This window comes from Fundulus heteroclitus, chromosome 3 (assembly GCF_011125445.2).
Source record: "Fundulus heteroclitus isolate FHET01 chromosome 3, MU-UCD_Fhet_4.1, whole genome shotgun sequence".
Lineage (NCBI taxonomy): Eukaryota > Metazoa > Chordata > Actinopteri > Cyprinodontiformes > Fundulidae > Fundulus > Fundulus heteroclitus.
This window is the reverse complement of record NC_046363.1, coordinates 33,415,614-33,440,031: the sequence shown is the minus strand read 5'-3', so window position 1 is coordinate 33,440,031 and position 24,418 is coordinate 33,415,614. Positions and strand designations below refer to the sequence as shown.

General features: G+C 40.2%; 2 protein-coding genes and 1 long non-coding RNA gene across 3 annotated transcripts; 1 reads left to right on the top strand and 2 right to left on the bottom strand.

Annotated features, from left to right (window-relative positions):
* Positions 1 to 356: 356 nt before the first annotated feature.
* rragca (Ras-related GTP binding Ca) lies at positions 357 to 12,157 on the bottom strand. Its single transcript, XM_036135252.1, has 7 exons — positions 11,772 to 12,157; positions 7,462 to 7,665; positions 6,636 to 6,835; positions 4,333 to 4,447; positions 3,103 to 3,245; positions 2,797 to 2,945; positions 357 to 1,832 (listed from the first exon to the last, which is right to left on the bottom strand). The coding sequence occupies exons 1-7, from the start codon at positions 11,952 to 11,954 to the stop codon at positions 1,678 to 1,680; spliced, it is 1,149 nt and encodes a 382-aa protein (XP_035991145.1). The 5' UTR covers positions 11,955 to 12,157; the 3' UTR covers positions 357 to 1,677.
* A 1,906-nt stretch (positions 12,158 to 14,063) lies between these two features.
* Positions 14,064 to 18,128, top strand: LOC105934869. Its single transcript, XR_004930718.1, has 5 exons — positions 14,064 to 14,189; positions 14,453 to 14,525; positions 16,909 to 16,957; positions 17,081 to 17,210; positions 17,700 to 18,128. It is a non-coding gene; the product is annotated as a c-Myc-binding protein (long non-coding RNA).
* A 591-nt stretch (positions 18,129 to 18,719) lies between these two features.
* cx55.5 (connexin 55.5) lies at positions 18,720 to 21,563 on the bottom strand. The gene is made up of 2 exons (XM_036135251.1): positions 21,005 to 21,563; positions 18,720 to 20,889 (listed from the first exon to the last, which is right to left on the bottom strand). Exon 2 carries the CDS (start codon positions 20,868 to 20,870, stop codon positions 20,118 to 20,120), a length of 753 nt encoding a protein of 250 aa, XP_035991144.1. The 5' UTR covers positions 20,871 to 20,889; positions 21,005 to 21,563; the 3' UTR covers positions 18,720 to 20,117.
* Positions 21,564 to 24,418: the final 2,855 nt, after the last annotated feature.

Sequence of the window (24,418 nt, the reverse complement as noted above, 5' to 3'; positions counted from 1 at the left end):
GAAAAAAAAAAAAAACTTTGTAATACTTATCTAGTTATCTTACTTTTGATTTAACAATTTGTTTAATGAACTGAAACATGAGGCAAAAATATAAAAGCAGAAGTCTGTAAGGCGGTAAACACTGTAGCTGGGGGGAAATGAATAACGATAAAGAGTTTAATGTGGTTTGATGAATTACTGCTGGTGCTCAATTGTTTAAAGTCCTCAAGAGCAAACATTGGAGTAATAGAGGTCATTTTATCCTTTGCCTCAACAACATCTTCCTTATTTCAAAATGTTAAGGAGATTTATGACGTGTCCATCTTGGTGAAAAGAACAAAGGCATGAAATTAAAATCAAGTTTGGTCACGTCTTCCTTTAGATATATATATACACATATTTTATTTTTCTTGGATCATTTTTATTTTCACCTTGGATTACAATGAGCAGTGTTACGGCTGAGAACAATACAAGTTAACAACACACCGACGAACACATGCTTGGAATGGGAACTCATCCTTGTGAACCCTCCTGATCAGAATTAAAACACAGAACATGGATCGATAAAGCCGGGCATGTGTTCGAAAATATTGGTTGAGACACATTGAAATTGTTGACCAGATTATATTATAGTACGTCTTAATTATGCTGTATTTTAAAAAGTTTTTTTTTTTAGGGGGGCAGTACTTTAACAAAAGCCAAACTTTATTTTCATTACAATCACAAACCATATAAAAACGGTAAGTCTTCAACAAAGCATAACAAAAAAAAAAAAAAAAAGAAGATTACTTTAACTGGCTGAAACGCGTTTAATTATGCTGAGCTGCTGTTATGGAGGTGAAGGATGTAAACATTGTGTGTAAAAGACCCTTCACTCCGAGAAGCCCAGAAAGGGATTAAACCAAAAGATTTTCCTGAAATTCAAACACTCACACACAGACAGCCACTCTCTCACAACAACATGGATAGATGGATGGATGGATGGATGGATGGATGGACAGCACAATCCCTTCTCAGTCTGCTCACAACACCCGTTTCCCTTCACAAGTGAAACCAAAAAGCAAGTTTTGGGCAGCATTAGGTTCGGCTGAGGTGAGGTGTCGGGGAGTGTCGGTAGGAGGAAGCTTGCGCCGCCGTCAAGCTCCGTCTACCTAAGGCCATCTCTGAGCGTGTCTGGGTTACGGTTAGGGCTCGCGGGTCGCGTCCGTCGTCTTTTTTCGGCGCGGACGTGGTCGGGTTGGTCCCCCGCGCGGGTGGGTGGGGGTATGGGGGGGGCCCGAAACGTCACAGTTTGTCCAGCAGAGGTCAGACGGTGTCGGTTTTGTGTTATTTCTCTTCCTCCAGTCGTCCACATAAAAAAGAACCAGCAGCTAAGTAATGCAGCCTCAGGAAAGCAGAGGAAAGATGCTGAACCTGTTCCTGCCCAGGTGCAGTTTCTCCAACCTCGACGCAGCCAACACCGTGCCTTACATTCACCTAAAAACAGATGCCCAAATTCCTCCCCCCCCCTCCCCTCCCCCTGTCTGTGCTTCACTGCTGCTTCCTCGGTCCAGGCGTCTATCAGTGCTTTAGGTGCGGGGAGCAAGGGGGATGTGACTGGAGCGCTGGTGAGCCCCATGTGTCGTATCCCCGTCTTTCCTTCCTTCTACTTCCGTTTCTCGTGTTTTTATTTGTTGCTTGTTAATCTCCCGCCAGTGTTTACACCGTGTTGCGCGGCGTGCCGTTCAGCGCGACCGCCTTGTTGCAGGGCGAGCCCACCGCCTGCGAGCCCAAAGGACGCTGGGCAGAGACCCCCACCTCAAACACTTCGTGGATGGCCTTCCGGAAACAGTGGAAGTTGTAGTCTATTAGTCCTGGGGGAGGAAAAAAAAGAAATAAAAAAGGTATTCAGCATCCGTCCAAGTTTTGAGAAGTCTCTAAAGTTAAAAAAAAAAAAATCAACTAAAAAAAGTAAATTTTAAAGTTTTAACTATTGTTTATGTCAAGACAAAAAAAAAAAAAAAAAAAAGTTAAGAATGGATTTGAGAGTTTTTCCACCACATAGACCATCCCTGGCAAAAGCTTGATGTCATAGATCAAGCTTTAAATAGCAAAAACCAAATACTATCAGGAAAGAGAGAACTGAAAGATGTATAAATGGGTGAACAGATGGACGGAACACAACACGGGTATATTTTATTTAATTTCAAGCATAAAAATCACTTAATTTGGAACAATTAACTTTTTAAAAAACACAATATTCATTAAACCGACGATGGAGCAGTGAATGCAAGTCATTTTTCATACTCCATCTTGTTTTTTTATCTAAACTTTGGAAATACTTTAATCAAATTCCTTACTGTTGAAAGCAGCATAATAATCCTGTTATTCGCCAAATATTCTCCCAAGCAACTACTTTTAGTACAGGTCCATACTGCTCACAACCAGAATGAATAACGCTGATTTTAGTTTCCAATGTGATATATAAACTAGAAAACTTTACAACTACCCTAATTTTACACTGAAAATATATAAAAACAATATTTGTAACAAAAAAAAATGTGATTAAACTTGAGGTGACCAAGAACTGGCTACTTTTCATAAGGTGCAGACACCAGCGAATGTGTCGTAAACATTAGGCTAGGACTTTAGATTTCCTTCTCTTCATCAACACGGTCACATTGAGTCTGAATTACTTACAAACTGTAGTTCAGCCTCTAAATCATCATCTTGTGTTGATCTTTTTCAAACACTTGTCGGCCATTATTACTGTGTTTACCTCGTTAATGTGTGGAGGCGCTTTGGTTCGGACATCTGCCTGTGTTGCTGCGTGGTTACCTTTACGCTCGAAGCTCTCCTCTCTCAGGATGCAGACCAGAGCCAGGAACTTTGTGACCTCCTTAAGGTACAGCACAGTTGTGTTGTTCAGCTTGATGATCGCCATGGACTCCTTGTCGTAGGCGCTGCCGCTGCCATCCTCTCTAAGACTGGCGAGGCACAAAGACAGAAATGGAAATTTAAGAGTCTTCTTAACTTACTGCAGCTCTTTCATCGGGTCATTTTTATCCATCGCTAAGTTATTCAGAAAACCAAACATGGTTGAACTCCAGTACATTTGTATCTTGAAGCGTTGAACGTACTCACCCGTATATACAGGAGACATCAATGACCACATCGATCATATCACAGCACAGTTCGTAGGACTGCATATCTACAGGAGAGCTGTCCGTAGCGATGTAGATCTTACTGACCACGTCAAACAGAAAGGCCTTCTCAATCCCTGAATTCTGGTGGGAACAAAGGGAGAAAAAAAATAAAAGTGGGTAAAAAAAAATACAATCAATAGAAACATTTGGTATCAATGAGGTTTGGTCAGGCGACAAATTAATGTAATTAATCTATTTATATATGATAAATTAATTCCTCTACTAGTCTCGTAGTTTTCAAAACATTGAAAACTGGGTTTTATGCAGGCAGTCAAAATTAGATTTGCACATTTACAAACCTATAAACTTTTACTGAACGACTAAAAAGGGGAGGATAAAGTGAATTAAATCCTGATGTCACATAAAGAGGTCATACGTAGTTTCATTAGAGATATAAGTTATTAATTAATGAGATAACCTAAAGTTCATTGAGCTGATAGATTGACTGACGATTAATTAATAGGCGGTCATTTCTTAAAACCCCATTTTTCTGTTTATCAAGAGGGTCTGTCCATAACATGAAGAGCTCTCTTTTTTAGTTTTAACAATATGCTGAATTTTAAAAGAGGCACGTCATTATAATTTAGAGACAGCGAAGACCCAGCATGTGTCAGGTAGCCACATGCTCAAAGTTTAGCATGAGAGCGTTGAAAAAAAAAAAAAAAGAGCTGGTTTAAAAAAGAAAATAGAATAGGTGTCAAAGCCGAAAATGATCGCTGCAGCGTGTTATTTGGGTTTAAGCCAAATGACGGCGACCAAATGCTTCTCCAGAGGATATATTTGCGTAATTATGCCTAATCAAATTAGTTGAAAAAGCTCTCCAAATGACAATAATATGGTTAATCGCAATAATGTTTAGAAAAATGCCTCAGCAGATTAAAGGGAAAGATGAAGAAAGTACAGCGATGTTGTTCTGTTTTATCATCATGATATAATTTATCATGCTGGCACACGTTTGGGGAACTAATGTTTAATAATCACAAATGTTTAGCTAAATTGAGAAAAACAGTTTAGAAACTCCGTGACAAATTATTCTTTGTTTTATAAGCGTTATTAAAACCCTTTGGAGGCTTTGCACCATCACCATGAGCAATCACTTGCATCACCCAAAATATCAGACTTTACATCCCAACCAGGCGCACAGGAGCAGTGGCTGCTTTCTACTTACAGAAATGAAGATATTTAGGAGGTTCTCCAGGGTGGGCAGCTGGGGGATGAGCTTCTGCACTACTTTGCTGAAGGCCTCAAAGATGGAGTGGTCGTAAATGCTTGTCAGATAGAAGCTAAACGAGATGGACATGAAGGAAACAAATAAGCCAATACTCTTGAGACACTTCCTTTGAATCATTAAGTAACCAGTTACAAAAAGTCACAAGCTCACATGGGAAAACAGATTAGAGAACGTTAACACACTAAACTGGCACAACACACATATTTCTGACAGCTGCAAAACTGTGCACGACGAATTGGGTTTGGTGACATACAGAAATAAAAGATTGGTCTCTGAGGAAGTCGTGGTTTGGGCTAAACTGGGCAGAGGAGTGATTTTACAGCGCAGAGCAGCTGAGAAACAACCAGAGACCTTTTTGCTCCATCATGTGTCCAGGAAGGCCCCGGCCATCTAAAGGAAATAATCCATCTTACCCAACATAAAACATGCTGCTGCCTGTGCAAACAGGGCAACAAAAAGATTTGAAAAGCTGCCACAGAGAGATAAAACAAAAAAAAACAGGAAAGAAAAACACCACTTCCACTTTTTTTTTAGCAAGATATTGTATAAACCCTGTTTTAATGTATAGAGCCCAATCAATAACTTGAAATAATATTAAATTGTATTTTTTTTAGGGTTTTGTTTATAGCGATCAGTCTTCATGATAAACCGAATCAAGGTTTTCAGTCTTTTTTATATTCACTGATCACCTTAAGGAGGAAAAAGACTAAAATAAATCAGTTTAGTATAAACAGAGAAAAAAATATAACTGTTCAATGACAAATTTCTACCTTGTTGAGGTTCTAATGCAAGTCAAAGTTAATCCTGAGAAAAATAAAACACACCAAACAGTAGACGTTGTTTTTTTGTTGGTATGTGACGCTCGGGTCGGAGTCACTTCATTAGAAGACTACAGAGGAATTTCACAAGAAGAGCAGAGCAACACCTTCAGACCAGATTCCTACTCGTCTGTTCAAAGAAGCGTTTCCTGCTGCAGGTCCAAAGGTTTCCCTCTGATTAACAGATCTCAGTCATCAGGCTCCGTTTCAGACGCCCAGGGTCTGTTTAAGGATTTTTAGTCACGTTTTACATCATTTGACTGTTGACTCAGGACTGATTGTCCTTTGGGATCCCTCAGAGGACCATAGCGGGTCCGCTGCTATTTTATCCCTTATCTGTTGCCACTGAGGTCTATCTTAGGGAAGCACCATGTTCCTTTTCATGGTTAGGCTGAGGACAGCCACGCCTAGATGCCAGTTAGATTAAATAGCGGTGATCGGCTGTCACAAGCACTACCTGAATGAAATTAAACGGACGGAGGTCATCAGTTCATGAAATGTAACGCCGTTCACATTTTATTTGATGCTTTTTTTCACAAACGCAGAGTCACAGTTGCAGCTCAAACCTCATCTTTGAAAAAGATCCTAAGCATTCGTGCTTTTTATGACCTCTCATTTAGATTACTGTAACACTTCTGTTGGTTTTCACTGAATGTCTTAGTGCTAAAAAAACAACATTAAGGGTGTGTTTTGGTTCAAATCTGCTCTGGATCCCCAGAACCAGAACCAAACATGGAGACGCAGTATCCAGTTGTTACACTCCTCTAATCTGGGACAAATACATTTAAAATGCAGCGCATGTCAATTCGTCATGCTAATAATATATTTAATAAGCTGGATGGACTCTTATTGCCCTGAATGGCAACACTTGATGTAAGTTTTTAGAAGTCAGAAAGCTAAAGCTCAGACACATCAGGAGAACGAAACTTGTGGACATGCTCTCGTCTTTACGTTTCCTTGTCTGCAGGAACCGCAGAGAAACAAAAGCAATACCACTCTGAACAACCAGGACAAAGCTTTTAACTGGTTTCTAGTGTCTGTACATCAATGATGTAACAGGAAAATTAACTGTGCAATACATAAAATTGCAGCTACCATCACATGTGCAACAGCAGAAATGGCAATAGATTGCTTGGACGGCCCATTTAGTCGAGGCACCGTGTGCTCACTGCTTCCCAGTAACACTTTCAATGCCCTGTCTGTCAACACCAGATATTGACCAAGATCCTAGACCTCACAGAGAGGGGGTGGCGCAATAATTAGGATAGAAAAAACAAAGATAGCAGCTCTTTGAGCTGATTGAGTCATTGCGATATTCATAAATATAAGATTTCAATCTCATCTTTTGCCGATATCGTGCCGCCCTACAAGGAAAGTTTAAGTATCCTCTGCTTTTGGCAACAACGATTAAATCAATCTTACCTGAGATGTAGCTTCTCTAAACTCGCATCTGCCAGATCGTCGTTGGCCCTCTGATGGATGTCTCTCTGCGTTTCGATCTTGTGATCGTCCGAGAGGCCGTCCACTTTGTGGATGAACACCTCAAAGTTGATCTCCGGGTTGACCCTGTAGGCCCGCGACACGGTGAGATGGAGCCGTCCCAGAGCCTCCATGTAGTCATCCTGCAGGGGGAGGATTTGTGGTTTTTAACAATCAGCTGGCACTAACGGCAAGTCAGTCAGGGCAAAACAAGAAGAAGTGATTCAAGAGAGTTCATCCGAGCTCTATTTAATAATCTTAAGATGCAACAGGCACCCTGTAAAGCAGCAAACTCTGCCACAGAAGTAGCATATTCATTGTGAAAAGCATTGTTCAGCATGCTGTAACATATGAGTTAAAGAGAAATGCACTTTCTTCTTCTTTCCTAAACCACAAGGGAAACCTGATCTGCTTCTGGACAAACAGCTGGAACAGATTCAATCAGACGCACCTCAACCGCAAACAAACGCTGCGATCAGCGTGACGGCTGCTTTTACTGGAGCCGAGGTCGGTCCTTAAAAGCACTTAGAGTCATGTGGACAGCAGGCCCGTCACAGAGTGCATTTGTTGGCAGCAATAAGCTTCTAGTGTGTATTAACCATAAGCATGACTAAGTGTTTTTATCTTCATTAAGCAGAAAAAAATCAATAAAGAAAAAATAAGCAACCATGACAACAAATCTCCTTTTTCTTAGTTGCATTTGCTGAATGAAGCACGTGCTCACGGTCGAGCCAAAAAAGGGGAAATTCAGAAATTCTGCATCCCTCACCTGAGCGTCGATTACAAAAATCAGCGCTCCGGTTCCTCTGAAGATCATCTCGTAGTCAAAGGTGGGGTCGAGAAAGTCCACCTGGCCGGGGAAGTCCCAGATCTGGAAGTTAACGAAGGAGCTGCTGGAGATGTCGTCCTTGTAGATCTTGTTGGTGCTCTCCAGAAACAACGTCTCGTTGGGGGACATTTTGTGGAACACCACCTGAAAAGAGACTTGTGTTTATCATTTTGGCAGAGGCGAGGCAGGAGGCATGTTTCACTTGGCTGAAACATGGAGTCTTTTACGCCCTAAAACCGAATTACCCTCAACAGTTTGATGTATCACACTCGACTGAACGGACAGTTAAGAACATTAGGAAAGTACAGCTAAGATACTAAAGGTGTTACAGCTATAGACCTATTTACAGCCCACGTCAACAGGAAGTTGTGCGCACATTTCGGCAACGGAGGACTACAGATGGTGCAGGCGTTTCAGCGTAACGGACCTTTACGCTGGAAGTTGTAAAAATTACGCTGAATTTAGACCGCTTCAGTGAGCGTAACGGTCAGTAAGACGCGGATGTTTCAGATGTTTATAGGTTTGTAAATGTGCAAATCTAATTTTGACTGGCTGCATAAAACGATGACGAGACTAGTAGAGGAATTAATTTATCATATATAGATAGAATAATTACATTCATTTGTCGCCTGACCAAACCTCATTGATAACAAATGTTTCCCGAAAAACATAAGCTAACGCTAGCTGCTATTAGCTTGACTAGCAGCCCCCTTCGAGCTGCACGGCGCCACGCTCCGCTGCGGGAAAGCATCCAAGGGGAGCGGCAAAGCGATGCTGACAGAAATCCAAAAGTCTCATTTTGTATCAACTAAGGTTATCTGTCCACTCTTTTGATTTCACTAGAAACCCCCCCCATGATGACCGAAGCCTTGCAACACCGTAATCTTTCCCCCTTCCCTTTGGCTGCGGAGGATTTCAGACCTCAAAGTCCTGGTGTGTCACCTCCTCTACATGTCAGCAGATGTAGCGGTCACACGCATCAAGTGATCCGTATGCATGTAGCTTCTCTCTTCTGTACACGCTAGATTTTTCCACCAAATGCGTATCAATTTCAGGCCGCTGATTACTGGGATCATGTCACGCTTCCGTTCAGTGACTGTCCACAGATCCGGAAGCAGGTTTCCATCTGTTAGAGTTTGTTTCTTAAAGTAAGCTTCACGGTCTTTCGCCTACCTTGCTATTACCGGGCGAGTAAATGGGTCTATGGATGGTCAGAAAATAAATAGCTTCTCTTTGGCCGTTTTGTACTTAAAAAAAAAAAAAAAAAAACAGCCACTTCACAACGAGGACCAGAACAGAAAATACGGTGAAAACAGGAAGGTTCAAACTTCAATAGATTGCCGGACAGAATCAAAGACTCGCCGTTATCGTCAGAAGACCACGGGCTTCTAATCAAAATTTCAATACTGGGCTCCCTCCAATCGCTTGGTGCTCTTTAAAATTAACATTTTTAAACTCAAACATGGCCCTTTTTCACTGTCTTGTTGTGTTTAGTTGCCTCTCACATTGTGTGACATTACATCAACCCATAAAAAGAGTGTTTTACTTAGTTTTAGGTAACAAGCAGCCAGTTTTAAAAAAAAAAACAATGCTCAAGTTATGTTACAGACGACACAATCTCCTCTGCTGACAAGAGCAAAGGTATGCCTTTCACACTAAAGCACTAAACCTCCAGCACAAAGCTATCACTTGAGCGTCACGCGTCAAACAAAAAGGGAAAAAAAGGGCAAAAGAAAGAAAACTGCAGACTCGCTCGTGCTCATCTGACGCAAGATGCCCCTGCACTCAGCGTTTTTCCAGCGACGTGCTTCAGAGGCAGATAGTGAGACAGCGCCGGTCACCTGCTCTCTGGTTAGACATTAACTAAAGCTTTGACCACTTGACGAACGCTTCACCGCCTAGAAAAGTAAGACACATTTGGCCGATGGTCAAGCAGTTTGGCCTGGGCGGCTGCCATTTTGAAACAAAGGCCGGTGAGGCGGCAGAAAGCCAAATCACATGTTTTCTCAGAGGAACAATGATCTCAGACCGGAGGCGGTGTGGATTGTAACACGCATGGGGCTCACGACAGAAAAGTGCCACTCTCCCATTTCTTTTGGGCTCTTACGTCACACTGAATTTTGACATCAATTATGAAATATCACAGATGGAACAGCAGCTTCTCATCTATTATTTAGCTACAGCATCAGGCTCGAGAAGGACTTCGGGGACAGCGACGTGAAACGCTTGGGTTTGAGAGGCGTTTTTGTTTCCCGCCAATCAGAAAATAGGTGGGTAACACCTTCAAGTGGAGAAAAAATAAATAAATAACCGTTTCATTTTGAAACGTGTGATTGCGTGTAGATAAATACCCACGCTATAATAAACCGTGTGAAATAAATAAAGATCTTGCATTCGGAGTAAAGCGCGCGGCCGGCGTCTCAAAATCTGCCGATCTGGGAGAAATAAGATCAAGAGGAACTCGACTTGGTTCATACACAAACTTCAACAGGAAACACATTTTATACGGACTGAGGAGGAGTCTACCCACAGTGCACGTTTTTTTCCCTTTTCTTTTTTCCCCATTACAGCCAAAAACTATTTATTTTATTTGGATCTTACATGACTGGACAACACTGTGATCTACTATTAGCAAGCAGAAAGCCATTGTTGAAAGGGAACTTCAAGACGTCCAGTTTGCCAAAAAAAAAAAAAATTTAAGGAACACTGCAAACATGTGGAAGAAGGTGCTCTGTTTGAGATGTGACCAAACTGACCTTTATGGCCAACATACAAATACCCATAATCCCCCTAAAAAACAACAATCCCTTAGTGGTGACAGCTTTGTGCGGCTGTGATGCTTTTCTTCTTCAACGGCGACAAGGAAGCTGGTCAAGACTGATGAAGAGATTGATGGAGCTTAACAAAGAGCAATCCTGGTGGAAAACCCATTAGAGGCTGCCCTTCACTTTCCAGCTGTAAATACATTTATATGTTAGAATGGCCTAGTCAAAGTCCAGCCCTAAATCTAGCTGAGAATCTTTTGCGAGACTTACTGCACATTCTGAATTCGCCGCTCTAGCTATTTTGCCAGGGAGAATGGGCAATATGTATCATCTCTAGATCGCCGTGACCTGTAGCAACAATTGTCCTAAATAGGTGAGCAATGAACATACTGAGTTACAGCCTGATTCATTTGGGTGTATCTGAGTAAAAGGGGGCTGCGTAAATAGGCATGTCACACATTTTAGATTTCTACTTGGGAAAAAAATCTTAATAAGAGCAGCATGTCCTTTCCATTTAAAATTGATGTGCAACTTTTACGTTTAATGCAGATGACACACACTGAAGTTTGTGGTTGTACCGTGACAAAAAAAGTGAATAAAGTGCAAGGGGCATGATGCGTTACTCCACCTTCTGTCTCATAACTTTAGTCGTGATGCACTAGGGCTGGACGATAATTCAATAACTATATATATATATATATATATATATATATATATATATAATAGAAAAAAGAAGGTTCATAAAAAGTTCAATACAATAAAAGTTTTCCTTCCTTTTGCATTCTAGCCTATCATGTAGGTTAATATTACAGCCATTACATCCTCACAACCAATCACAAACGCAGACCCAGGAACCAAGCTCCGCCCCCTTCAGAGAGTTCAGAGAGCATGCCTTATTCTTCCTTTTTAAAACACTTGCAGATTTGGTAAAAGGTTGGTTGAATAAAGGGTTGAGTTTGAATTCAATGTTTGTCTGTTCTTTATCTAAAAATAGGTCCCTAACCAACAAGTAAAATGGCCAGGGCTGCACTTAAAATATACGTTTTGAATTTGTTGATGATTATCGACATCGATCGATACGATTCCTATTTTATCGATATGCTTTTAATCTGTGCATCATATTTAATATGATGCACAGATTTAAATGAAAAGGGAAGGTGTGGTCAGTTTGCTACTGGGTCTCTGGAACATTAAAGGCTACTTTCCCACATATTATCCACTGCCTCTGTCCACCTGGTTAATAATTACCAGCTGCAGCTCACTGGTTATCAGCTTGTTATAACAGTCCTCGGAGCTTTATTTTTTTTCTTCTTCTTCTTTTATTTTTAGTCACGCTGACTGATATAAATGAACATTAGCGACATGCTAAACTAAGTTGCTAGCTATTTTGACTGGGAGAAGCAGATGAAAGCGGCCCCTAGCCTCGCGATGCTAACACTTTACAAAAAAGAAGAAGAAGAAGAAGAAGCTGCTATCTCTTCCCACCTTCTGTATGGATGATTTACCGCTTCGCCTCAGACCCATGAGCAGGATCCTTGGTTTGCTGTCTGACGGGGACGAGCTGTCCTCGATGTCGGGCTCCTCTTCACCATAGCCGAAATCTTTGGGGAACGAGTCCGAAACCCCGTAGCTGTCAGCCAGCTGTTCCACCTCGTACGGAATCGACATTTTGACCTAACAACGGTCGCTTCCGCCGTTTGCCGCCACTCTAAACGTGTCTAAACGAAGCTCGGCGTGTTATCCGACACCATAAACCCGTCAGGTTATGAAAATAATCAGTCAATATCGTATCAGCCTCTTGAAAACACAGTGCATGATGATCCCACACATTTCCTTAGGATTTCCTCTCAGCTGAAGAAGAAGAAAAAAAAAAATGTGCTTGTGCTCCCGCCTCCTGCTTCTGATTGGCTGCTTGGATGACATTGCGAGTGCTGATTGGCTGCCTAACCTGTCAGTGTTTTGAGGCTTTTCGCTGTCACCTGACTAGTGCTCAGACTTGTTTTGTGAACTAAACCGTCTATTCAGAAAGAACAATGTTTTTTTTTTTTCTTCCAACAATCAACTATTTATAACTAAGTAAAGTTTACCACATATAATTTTACATATTGTTTTTTTTTAATTTGTCATTAACAAAAACGTTAACATTTGTTGGAGGTTGTAAGGCACTACCGAACAGAAACCAACAGATATATGCAGAACTACCAGCAGATGGCGACAGACGCAATAGTAAATGCAACACTTTCAAGGTCTAACTAAAATGTAGGAAATATTAGAATTACATTATTTAATGTTTTTTCCAGAGGTCATTTGTTTTAGATAAGATAATAAAATTTTAGATAAGTATTAAAATAATAATAATATATATTAATTTTAATACAATGGGGATTTAAATATTTTAGCTTGGCTTTTAATATACAATGCATGTTATTTGTTTATAGCGAACAATAATTCCCATGCAAACAACTAAAATTTTTTATATTATTTCTATAATAGAGATAGAAAGAAGTTAACAAAGAAACATATAAATGTGGCTATGATTTCAATAAGACAAATCGCAGTGAATAATAATAATAATTATTATTATTATTATTATTATAGCTGGTGATAGGTACCAGCACCCCTCGTGACCCCAACAGGGATAAGCGTGTAGGAAAATGGATGGATGGATTATTATTATTATTATTAATATTTTTTTTGTATTGAATTTATAAATTTGTCAGAATACGTAAGTTATTATTCTGTTTGATATTGCATTTTTACTACCATTTTCAACTTCATAAATGAAATGGAATGTTATTTTTTCATGTGTCATGTGATTATATAGTGCATGTTGTGGTTTTTAGAATTATATGGTATAATCTATATTAATTTTGTGGTTTATATGTAGTGTTTCCTTATTCAAAATATAATTGTTCTGCATTTCTATTGCATATTGCTTTTATCTGACTTGCCTGGCTTATTTAGTTTGACTGAATGATGGAAGTTTAATTTTGCTGGTTGCAATACATCATGAAGGCCTATTTCCAGGTTAACTCCTGGGTGGTGGACATTGAGAGAAACCTCTGTTTAAACAGGTAACTGCTTACACAGATACAGGGGAATGAAACAGTGAATCCAGTCCAATCCAACTTTATTTATAAAGCACTTTAAACACACAGAGATGAATATGGTCCTGGGACCACTCACAACGACAGAATGGAATGGCACAGGAGTCACCAAAGAAGCATGAGGTGTAATTCAAAATCTGTTTGGCAAGATGAAAAGAGATTGGTTAACAAGAGGGTAATTCAGCTCTGGCAATGTTACCGGATGACATAAGGGTAGACATTCAAGATTCAATACACAAAGGTGTAGGTAGAAGGGGTTTTAGCAGGTTATATTTGGGCACACAGCTGAATAAATCTAACATTTTTGAGAGGGAAGTATCAATCAAACTGGTTGTTGTAGTTTTTGTCACGAGGTAATAGGTGCGGAAAATATGAGAGAGAGATTGTATTAATATTTTCAACAGACTGAACCAGCAGGAAAACACATCAATAACAGAGATCCTCCAAGGTGAGGTGTGGAGACGGTGGGCGGAGAGTTAGTGTGTGGTTATTGAAGGTGACTGGGGTTATTCAAGTTAATTTAAAATGCAGGCGTAGGGTTCGGTCTCAGGGAGGCGGTAATGCAACAAATCGGGTGCTATCCGCCATGAAACCCCAAGGAAGAAGAAGACACGCCACTGGTAATGCCGATGTCCTGATTTTTACGTGAGACACCTGAACGCAGCATTGGGTTCAGCGCAGCTGGTGAGCCCTGCAAAACGAAAGTTAACGTTACCGACCGGGTGGTACTTTAGCTGCTTTTTTATTCGCTCCAATATTAAGCTTTACAGCCCATATCATCATGGCACACTATAGGGTAAGTGTCATGTCGCTTTATGTTAAAGAAGAATAGTTAGAAGTCGCTGCTTCAGCTCCAGGAGGCTTCAGTTAAATGAAACCATGATGGAGGGGGGGAAAAAAAAATCGTTTTTTTAGTGTTGACAGGGTGCTGTAAATGGTTATAGATAAATGAAACGCACGTGAACTGGGGTTGCTGGCTCTCTAAAATAGTCACGCGAGTAGCTAACTTAAAAAAATTGGAATTATGACTCGTTCATCTCTGCGTTTTCTCCCCAACAGGCTTCTGACTCCAAGAGAGAACATTTCAGAAGATATTTAGAGAAAACCGGAGTCGTTGACAGCCTCACCAGCGGTAGGACTCTAATTTTCGCCCCATTTGAAAACTGTCGTCATCTGGACTTTTAATCATTTCCAGCTGCGAGCAAAGATGGGTTAAAATGTTCACCCTCACTGTATCGCACGTCACTCTGTTTTTGTTATTTATGACGTACCTCACAAGTTTACGCTTTAGACTTTACAGCGACGGTTCTAACTTCGGTTTTGGTACATTTTATTTTATTTTATTTTATTTATTTATTTATTTATTTTTTGTCGCAAAGTTGTCCCATGAGAAAATGAGCTTTCAAGTAATGCGGTCGCTCACTGCGTCTGCCGGATTTGAGCTCACCTGATTATTGGACTCAGGTGTGTTTAAACAGAGCGGCATTCAAAGCACAGCAGCAGACTGTCCGAGAAGCGGGGGGTAAACGGATTTATACAAATAATACAGAAGCGATATTTAAAAACGCAATGTTGTAATGTTGTTTTGGCAAGAATTTAGCCATGGCCTAACTCTGTGTAAGATTCTCACTGCACTTTGTGTAAAAATGTCAGCCTCACCTGTACACAAAACTATCTGACGTGGCTTACTTCTATTCAAACCAGAAAAGCAAGTAATTTGGGCTCCTTTTAATATTATTATATTATATGATAGCATAATAAACTTAAAGGAGCATAGCGGAGGTTCCAGGGTGTTTGCAGACGACTGCCCCCTCTGGCGACAAGTTGAAATAACACCGGTGTCGTCCATGGGAGAAGAGGGAAAGCATCTGCCGCTGTGACTGCACATGTCTTTTGTTTGGAGGCGTAATGTCTTCTGGGTCCTCGTTTCAGAAAGCTGGGTTAGTGGATATCCAGAGTAATTTCTGGGGTAAATTCCTGCATACCCTGGTATTTCTGTTTCAGAAAGCTCAGAACAGGGGTGGTTCTAGACAGGGGCCAACAGGGGCCCATGCCCCTGTAGAAATGGTCCTGGCCCCTGTTATGGCCCCATTAGTAAAGACATGATATTAAATACACTTCTCATAATTATTTGCAATGGCAAAGAAACCATAACTGATTGGTCACTTTGTCCAATATTATTATTATTATTATTTACCTATACAGTTTTACTCTACTTAAAAATAATTTTAAACTTAAGATATTTCACATTTAGCTTTAGCTGTATTGAGCTTGGGGCAAAGTTTTCAACTGCTAGATCAGGGGTCTCAAACCTGCAGTTCCAGAGCCACAAGTGGCTCACATAATATTATTACACAGTTAAATATTGCCATTTTATTATTATTATTTGTTTTTTTGTTCAGTGGCCCTGTGAAAAAACACTGGCACCACCTTGGCCTCCCTGGTAAATCTGGTCTAGAACCGCCACTGGCTCAGAAGCCTTTACCCTGAGTCACATTATGAACACTAATTATGCCGTGAAAACACCTTGGTAACCCCAAGATGATCCTACTTCTAAGCTGAGATCTGCACAGGGAAGTGTTGGAAAAGGCGTGTCCTTTTCAGGAGGAGCCCGTATGCTGGAGCGCCAATACTCCTCAGAAATCTCTGTCGGGAGAGGCTGATCTGACAATTATTAAATGTCTTTATCATTTCTGGATTTCTATATTTTCAAGCGTTACGATTTTTCACCACTGTCAATGATTTATTTTAATATTCTCAGCCCACATGAGGGGACGCTCTCAGTTCTGAACAATTTACTTGTGCTGCTCTTCATTCTTATGCCAATGACAGCTTTTCAATAACGTAGGTGATGCAGAAAATGTGTTTTGTTGTCAGGAATGTCACTGCTGCACTCAGACTATAGAACAACATTAAACTCTACTATAACTGAGACCCATAGGATTAATAAAAATAACTACACAGAATCAAAGCAATGATTTATTCAATCAAATTCTGAGACTTCCAGCTCTTAATTTTCCATTAATATATTTTAAATTAAATAATATGCTTTTTATTGAGTCTACAGACGGTTTTATTTCTGATGCATTTGGCACTAATTATCATTTTCATTGTTTGAGCTGCCATTCAAGGCAAGATCTCATGCCTTTTGGTGCAGATGCATCCTTTGGCCTGCTTGATTATTGAAACAAGTAAATTTGGTCAAAATTGAATAGAAAATTACACAGTTAGGAAAGAGGAGTTTATTTCTAAAACACTTTTCAGTAACTAGATGATCCAAAGTCATGCACTTAAACAATAAAACAGTTCCAAAGTGATGTCTAATTCTTTTTTTTTTTTTTGCATTGTTTTTTTTAACTACTCCTTTTTATTACTGATGTGAACATTTAACTCCAGCAACCCACATTTAACTGATGTATATATTAGTTTAATACCATTTCTCCTCTACTTGGTTTATATTGTTCACTTTTGTCAAAATGTCAAACTAATCAGTTTTTTCTGCTCATGTTGTTTAGTTTTTGTCTCTCTGTATGAGCAACAAGAGAAGCCGGCCAATGCTCTGGAGTATCCTTCTTTAGAGAGGTCTCATTTCACGTTAACATGATTTATTTTTCGCTGCAGCAATGATTTCTGATTATTTTTGTTTAGAACTCACTTGTTGTAGATTCTTCAACCCAGCCCCTCCAGATTTGTGAAGCAGCACCTTGGTGCCGTTGATCTGACCTCAGCAGACACTGAAGCTCTGAAGCAGGAAGTGAGCAACCTGAGAGAGAAATGTTCACGTCTGGAGGAGGAAAATAAAGACCTTAAAGCAAGGGTATCTTTTTTTTATTATTATTTTAATTAAATAACATTCTATAAAATGGCTTAAACCACCGTCTCTGAACAGTAATGTTTCTTTACCAGTACAGTCCACAAGAGAGCGCTGTATTACAAGTGTTTACATTTTAAACCAATGAGTACAGTTTATTCAAGGGGGTTTCCACCATGTTTCCATCAGTAGTTATTGTTTATTTAAGTTTGTTTTTGTCTTGTAATCTTTTGTTAAACCCTAAGGTGAATGGATTTTATAATTAACATGGCTGTAATCAAGAAGTATAAACTATATAGAACCTCCTTCTCTGTAATGAAACAGTTGTCATAAAGATGGAGTCTCAAGTGTTTTGCATGCTAAATTTGAGCTGTTTTGATGCCTATCTGTTTGAGAGATTTCTCTTTTTATTCTAATGATTCTCATACATGAAACGGTGTGAACTGTTACAGTGAGATAAAGGCTAATACCACCGTGTTTTGGATTTCTTTCTAGCTGCAGCAATATGAACCGGCTTCTGAAGGTGGAGGCACTGCCAACTAGATCTCAAGAACAAACCCGTCTTTGTTTGGATGAACGTATTATTTGTTAATGCTGCTGTCAATTTAAATTTACAGATAGGATAACGCTGTAGAAGGTGAAAGCTGACTGTTTTATGTGGCTGTGATATTTATCTGTAAATCTCACTTTGTTTCTTACAATCTATATTTATTCTGTACATGTGTGTACATATCGTTTGACTTTACATCCTTTAAGTTTGTTCCAAGACTGGTGGACAATTTGTTTTTCTTATAAAAATGGGAACACACATTGTGTTCAAAGTGCGTTGGGATGAGGCAACACCATTTTTTGGAACCGTTTTAAGTACACAGTGGTATGAAAAAGGTTTGAGAGATTCAAATAAAAGTTTATTTCATTCTTGTAGCCCTGTTTGACATCTCGGTTTTAGTAGAATATTCAAAGATATTTTTGATGCTGAAAATTGTTTGTTTAAAAATACCACCAGAAACCAAAATATCAGAATAAAAGCTGAATAGGTAAACCTTCAGAACCCAAGTGTATGTTGCTCACTACTAGGGTGTAAAGGTTCAAAAATCTAAACATGCAGGTTCTGTTAAGTCCTGCCATATTCAGCTAGCTGCTTATTGTGCTCAGAAATTCTTTTATTTTTTTTTTAGTAATTTAAAAAGTGAGACTCCATTATATTCGTAGATTATATTTTTCAAGGGTTTCTTTAAGTTTAAATGGTTACGACTTATAGCTAAGGAAACCCAAAAAGTAAGTTTCCTAAGATGAGAATATTACATAAGACCAATAAAAATATTTTTGTTCTTTTTAGATTTAGCATTCATTTGAAAACCATAGTCCCAGAGTCTGGAGGAAAAATTGAGAAGCACAGAGTCCAAGCTGCGTGAAGTCCAACATATTGTTCCATGTCAATGATGTTTTGAGAGCCACGTCAGCTGCTGTTGTTGGTCAGCAGTGTTTTATCAAGTCCAAAGTCACTGCTGCTGTATGCCAGGAAATAGTTCTTTCTTTCTTCTATTGACACACTTTATAGAGATTCTGATTTCAGTTTTCAACAGGATCCACGACCTGCCCATACTGCCAAAAGTACCAGTATCATGGTTTAATGACCATGGTGTTGCTGTGTTAGACTGATCCTAAACCTTAGAGGAGGGATGGAGTCCTTCAAGTCCAACGCCTGAATTCTCCTCAGCATCAGCATGCCGCTCATCTCTGCAGATGCCTGGTAACAAACCATTTATTTGGTTCAGGTATGTTGAAGGGCCGCAGCCTTAAAGTTGCAGGATGGTTGCTCTCAGCAATCAGCAATTGGTACATTTGACATTGTCAAGAGGAAGATGAGCAACACCAATCCTGTCAATGCAGACACACTAATGGGCGTCACAGTGGAGCTACAGGCTGATCAATATGCCGCTTTACATTGATGCAGTAACTGTTCAAAGAGAGGCCTCAAAGTATTGTGTATTTACTGTGCGCTACAAAGACACACTTTTGAGTAGGTTAACATGTCTGCCCTGAAAATAATTTTTTAATGCTCTCTAATGGATTTTTTATTGAATTTTTTTTTGGGGGGGGTTTGATTTTATACATATATAGTGTAACCAGCAGTATACTTCTAATATCGTGTGGCCAGAGAAGCATCTACGTCTGCCCACCATCAACGTGTGCATGTAGCAGTGGCATTCAAACTGTAGGTCAGTGTTGATTCTTCATTACTTGGTGGAAGCAGAGATGCAGTAGGAAATGCGTACATTTGAACTGACCAACTTTATATCTGTTTACATTTGGGTCAAATCATCTAATACAGTTCATAAGCGATTGATATTGAGGCAACATGCCGGAATAGCAAGATGCTCTGCTGTATCTTGATGCTTCGGATTTGAAAGGCTGAATGTCTTCAGTTGGACCCTGACCTAAAATCAGCAGCAGTGGATAGTTATTTTATTTAGTTTTATGACACATTTTGACAGCATTTGACTGCTGTATTCTTCACTTCCATATGCAATGAAAGCTGAAGGGTTGTTTTTCAGTTTGTAGGCCATGTGCTCCGTCTTCAGCTGCATCACCCGTGTGTGGAAGACGAAACACCTAAATTCTGCTTCTAACTCAGCATCGGCTTGCATCACTGTGAGCAGGGTTTGATGTTTGAGTCTAGGGTCCACCTAGAGGCCTTTGAGCTCAATAACTAATCACTGATGTCTTGAGTTGTCCGTTGGTCCTCAAGAGTAACAACTGAGGGTTTTGTGATTCTTGGGCACATATTTGGAACATGCATGCTCTCCTTCAAGTTATGATCACAAGCCTCAGAGACATATTTAGCATTTCGCGATGCATTATTGCATGTTTGCACAACAGTATCCTGTCTACTTTCTTTCAAACTCAGGTTCATCCTTGTCCACTGTCCATGCGAGTAAACACTTTTTCAATCTTTTTACAGATTAAATGTATGATCTCCAAGATGCTTAGGAAGAGCGAGAGCGCAGCAATGCTCTGCATGAACACCATGTAGATGCTTTTTTCTGTTGGTCTGGAAACAAAACAGTCTACTCTGTTGGGACAAGGATCCTGCTCACACCTGAAGAGCGTGTGGAGATGAAAACCATACAGCAGGTACTGACCTGTCATGAAAGCAACTTCAACAACAGAGCGTATGATGATGTGAGCCACATAAGTACGCATCAGAGACCCCCTCAGGGGAGCTTTATTGAGCTGTTCCTGACAAAGTTGTTTAATTTCCCTCTCAATCCTCTTCCTGGCTACTGCTGGCTCCACACCAGCATCCTCCAGCTCCCTCCACAGCAGGGCTTTCTTCCTCTCTCGGACCTTCTCGAGGGCGCTCAGCCTGTAGAGGGCATGACCCACGTAAACCAGCGAAGGGGAGGACACGGAGATGACCTGTAGCACCCAGTAACGGATGGGGGAGATTGGAAAAGCAAGGTCATAACACGCGTGCCTGCAGCCGGGCTGGTGGGTGTTGCAGATGAACTCAGCCTGCTCATCAGTCCAAACATCGTCTGCCGCCACTCCGATGACCAGCATGCGGCAGATGAACAGGATGGTGAGCCAGGTTTTACCCACCGGAGTGGAATGGATGTGCACCTCTTCCAAAATTCCTCCAAGGAAATTCCAGTTTCCCATCTTCACGCTGTCATTATGACTAAACGAAAGTCAGAAACAGATGGCAGTTAGATGCAGTAAAGTCCTTTTTCCTTTTTTATATATATATAAAAAAAAGTCCCAAAACGGTATCGGTTTAGCGCCGTTTCATTTACCTTACAGCAAGCAGGGACTGCCTGCCAATGATAACTTGGATCCTCCCCTGTCATGCAACTCCAACAAATTAAAAAAAGGTTTTAATTTCCTCCAGATATCCCTGAACGTTACCTAAACTCATGTGCTTCAGCGTTGCCAGAAAAAGATGAAAACAGGAGAGCTGTGAAAGCACAGCTGTGAACACGACCGATCCGAGAAGTCCAATACTCACAGCTTCACTGATGCATTTGGGTCATGACCTTGCAGCGGTCCAGCTATATGGCGATAGGGTTTTAAATTTGTATATATAGTAACGTCTACTCTAAGAATCTGCTGGTGAAAAACATCTGACAGCAAAAACCCATGTTTGTTTTGGATTGTTTCTTTCTACTAATTTAAAAACAACCTAACCTCAGGATGTGTGTTTGTTTTTTACCTTATATGCTTTACTGTAATTAGTCCTACCTCTAATTAACTTTACAAAAGCAGGCATCCGACTTGTATATAACTAAACAGGACGTTCTATTGCTTTTAAGATTATAAGCTTATGTGTTAGCATTTTTCCCTCTTAAAAGTAAAGTTTGGACTCAAAAAAAAAAAAAAAAAAAAAAAACTAGCAACAAGGCCGCTGCAACTCATGGGGAAATCTTTGCATTTTCCAGTAAATTATATTCCATAAAGTTTGTAAGTCTAGGTACATTTTGTGACTAAATGACAACTATGTTACAAGAAAAGAAAACTGACATATTTGAGTTGACCAAATGAAAGATAAAGCATGTGTTGCAGCCTTTAATGCTTTGAGTTGGAAGATTATCTCTAACCTTGCATGATAGATTATTTATTTCATATTTTATAGCAACCCTAGTCAGACTGTTAAGGGGTGGTAAATGCAAACAGATGTTCAAAGTGTGCAGGAGTTCGGGTGAAAACAGCCAAACCAAGTTTATAGATAGCTGTTTTGCAACATTACATGATTTACATTTTTCTGTAATTGGAGCATTATTTCTTCTGTATGTTCATATTAAGAATAAAAAAAATACTCAGTTTACATGACATTCTCATGTAATCAATACAGTAATTCACCCAGGCCCTGTTCAGTCAATAGCTTTGCAAATGTAGAGAAGTGATCAATGGCTCGTCATGTCTGATTTCATGCTGGAGTGATTCCCTATGAGAATAATTAAGCTTGAGAGCAGAATATTTGATCCCATTAAGGAGAAACCTGTTAGAAAGGATGACTAACCTCATGACTGCATCCTGGTAGAGGAAATTTGGCTCACCTTTCTTTGCTAAAATAATTAGATTCATCAACAATGAATGGACTCTCCCATTGCACCCTGTTAAAGCAAATTCCACAGGATCTTAATTAGGCCACACCAAAACCTTTATTGTATTTATTCATTTTAGCTTTTCACAGGAGTGTTTCCTGGTGCGCGTCAGCTCATTGACCGACTGCACAACCTAAAAGATCTTAAGCTCACAAACTGAAAACAGATGGCCGGATATCCTCCTTTCTAATTTTTTTTGGTAGAGAGTAGAACTCACTGCTCCATCAATTACAGCAAGTTTACCGGCTTGAGAGGTAGTAAAGCATTATGGGTTATTTTTTACAGCAGATGTAGAAGGTCACACACCTTCCCAAAAAGTTTCCCCTCTGCCGTGTCAGTCCACAAAATATCCAAAAGTCGTTGTGATCATGACGATGTTTTGTTTCTGGAAAATTCAAGATGCGCCTTTGTGTTCTTTTTGGATTTGACCTTGGAACCCTCCACTGGACGCTATGTGTTCAAAAGCCTCTTCTTTTTCAAGACCTGCCATAGTTCAGATGTTCTACGTCCTTTTGTAACCTCTTGGAATCATTTTGTTACAGCAGCCAGATTAGTGACATTTTGGGGCAGAAATGGACTAGTGGTCCAAGAAAAAGCGTGAGAGTGACCGGCACAGGTGAGGCATGTTTCTAATCTCGTCACCTTCACTGTATCTGTAGTGGTGTACTGAGGCCCGAGAGAACAATACATAGAAGGAGCTGTGGTTTGCTCTTAGACTGAGCCCTCTGCTGTACTGCTATTGTGAGAATAAACTCTGTAACTGATAAGCATAGAATTTACATCCTGCCCAATATTTGTGTTTATCTGAGACACCTTCCTGGAGCGGTGTCAGCTGAGCTATTGCCTCCAATAACCTCCTGTTCTGTTTATACAGAGGTAACTTGGTCCTATATCGCTGTTTAGACACGACAGACAGATTTTATCGCCACTGAACTGCACATTCACAATGTAAATTTGAGTGAAATTGTGTTGCAAGGCTCCAAGTAAGAAACAGAAGACATATGAGAAACATAAATATATTGTGAGATTTCTCATTCTCATTTTATATGTACAGAAAAGTTATGTTTAAGACCATATGAGTAGAGTAAGAATATGTAACAGCAGGATGTATTGCAACAACCAATGGACCATATGCAGATAGTACAGTTACTCATTGAAACAGAGTTCACAGTGACTAGTTTTGTACGGTGGGGTTATTGGAAGTTTATCAGTCTTATGGCATGTGGAATGAAGCTGGTGTGGAATCTGGTTCTGCATTTAAAGCTGCTGGACCTCTTGCCAGAGGGCATCAGGGTGAACAGCCCATTCTAGGGGTGGAAGGGGTCTTTTATGGTTGTCTGAGCCCTGGTCAGGCAGTGTCAGTGAGCAGTGTCATGGATGGAGAGAAGTGCTGTCCTCGCCTCACTCTTTCTCTAAACATTTCCAATCTTAAGGATTGCAAACCTCAAACCAGACAGCAATGCAGCTAGTCAGTACACACGCTATTATCCCTCTGTAGTGGTGCGTATGGGAAGAGGGAGGTTTGGTCATCCGTGGCAGAAAGTGCTGACTGAGGCTGCGGTGCTCTCTTCTCAAGAGCAGAGGTGTGGAGTGACCAGGTTAAAGTGCCTGTGATCACCCCATAATTTGATCCTGCTGACTCACACCACAGCAGCATCGTTGATGAGGAGGCGTGTACAAAGCCTAAAACTTAAGTAACCTACCATTACTACTCCTCAGAGTTCTCTGATTTGACCCTAACAAGTATTTAGGCTAATGACTTTATGAATCACATTTAGATGTTAATGTGGAGTTTAACTTAATTTTTTTTCTGTTTCACAGTTGGGCCCTGGTTGCCTTGATTCTGTAAAATTAATGTCTATACTAGACTATGGTGGTCATTTACATGCACACTTTTTCTTGAAGACTACATGCTCTGAGTATTATTTACCATGCAGCTTTATCGTTCATCAAAATTTTCAAGATACTTCCTACTGTGTATTGTGTACTTGTTTTGCAAAGTTTGACTTTGTGTCTCTGTTCTACCTTCTAAAACCCCCAGTCATCGTGGCAAATGGCCTTTCAGACGGAGCCTGGTTTTGCTATTAAAGAGTTTTCCCCTCCACT

What these genes read in the sequence shown, in the direction of transcription:
- rragca (XM_036135252.1), bottom strand. Translation starts at nt 11,954, where the DNA reads ATGTCGATTCCGTACGAGGTGGAACAGCTGGCTGACAGCTACGGGGTT. An exon ending in TTAGAGAAGCTACATCTCAG is followed by an intron (nt 4,448 to 6,635) that starts GTAAGATTGATT and finishes CATCTCGTTTAG; the next exon opens with CTTCTATCTGACAAGCATTT. An exon ending in GGAGAGCTTCGAGCGTAAAG is followed by an intron (nt 1,833 to 2,796) that starts GTAACCACGCAG and finishes TTCCTCCCCCAG; the next exon opens with GACTAATAGACTACAACTTC.
- cx55.5 (XM_036135251.1), bottom strand. Translation starts at nt 20,870, where the DNA reads ATGGGAAACTGGAATTTCCTTGGAGGAATTTTGGAAGAGGTGCACATC.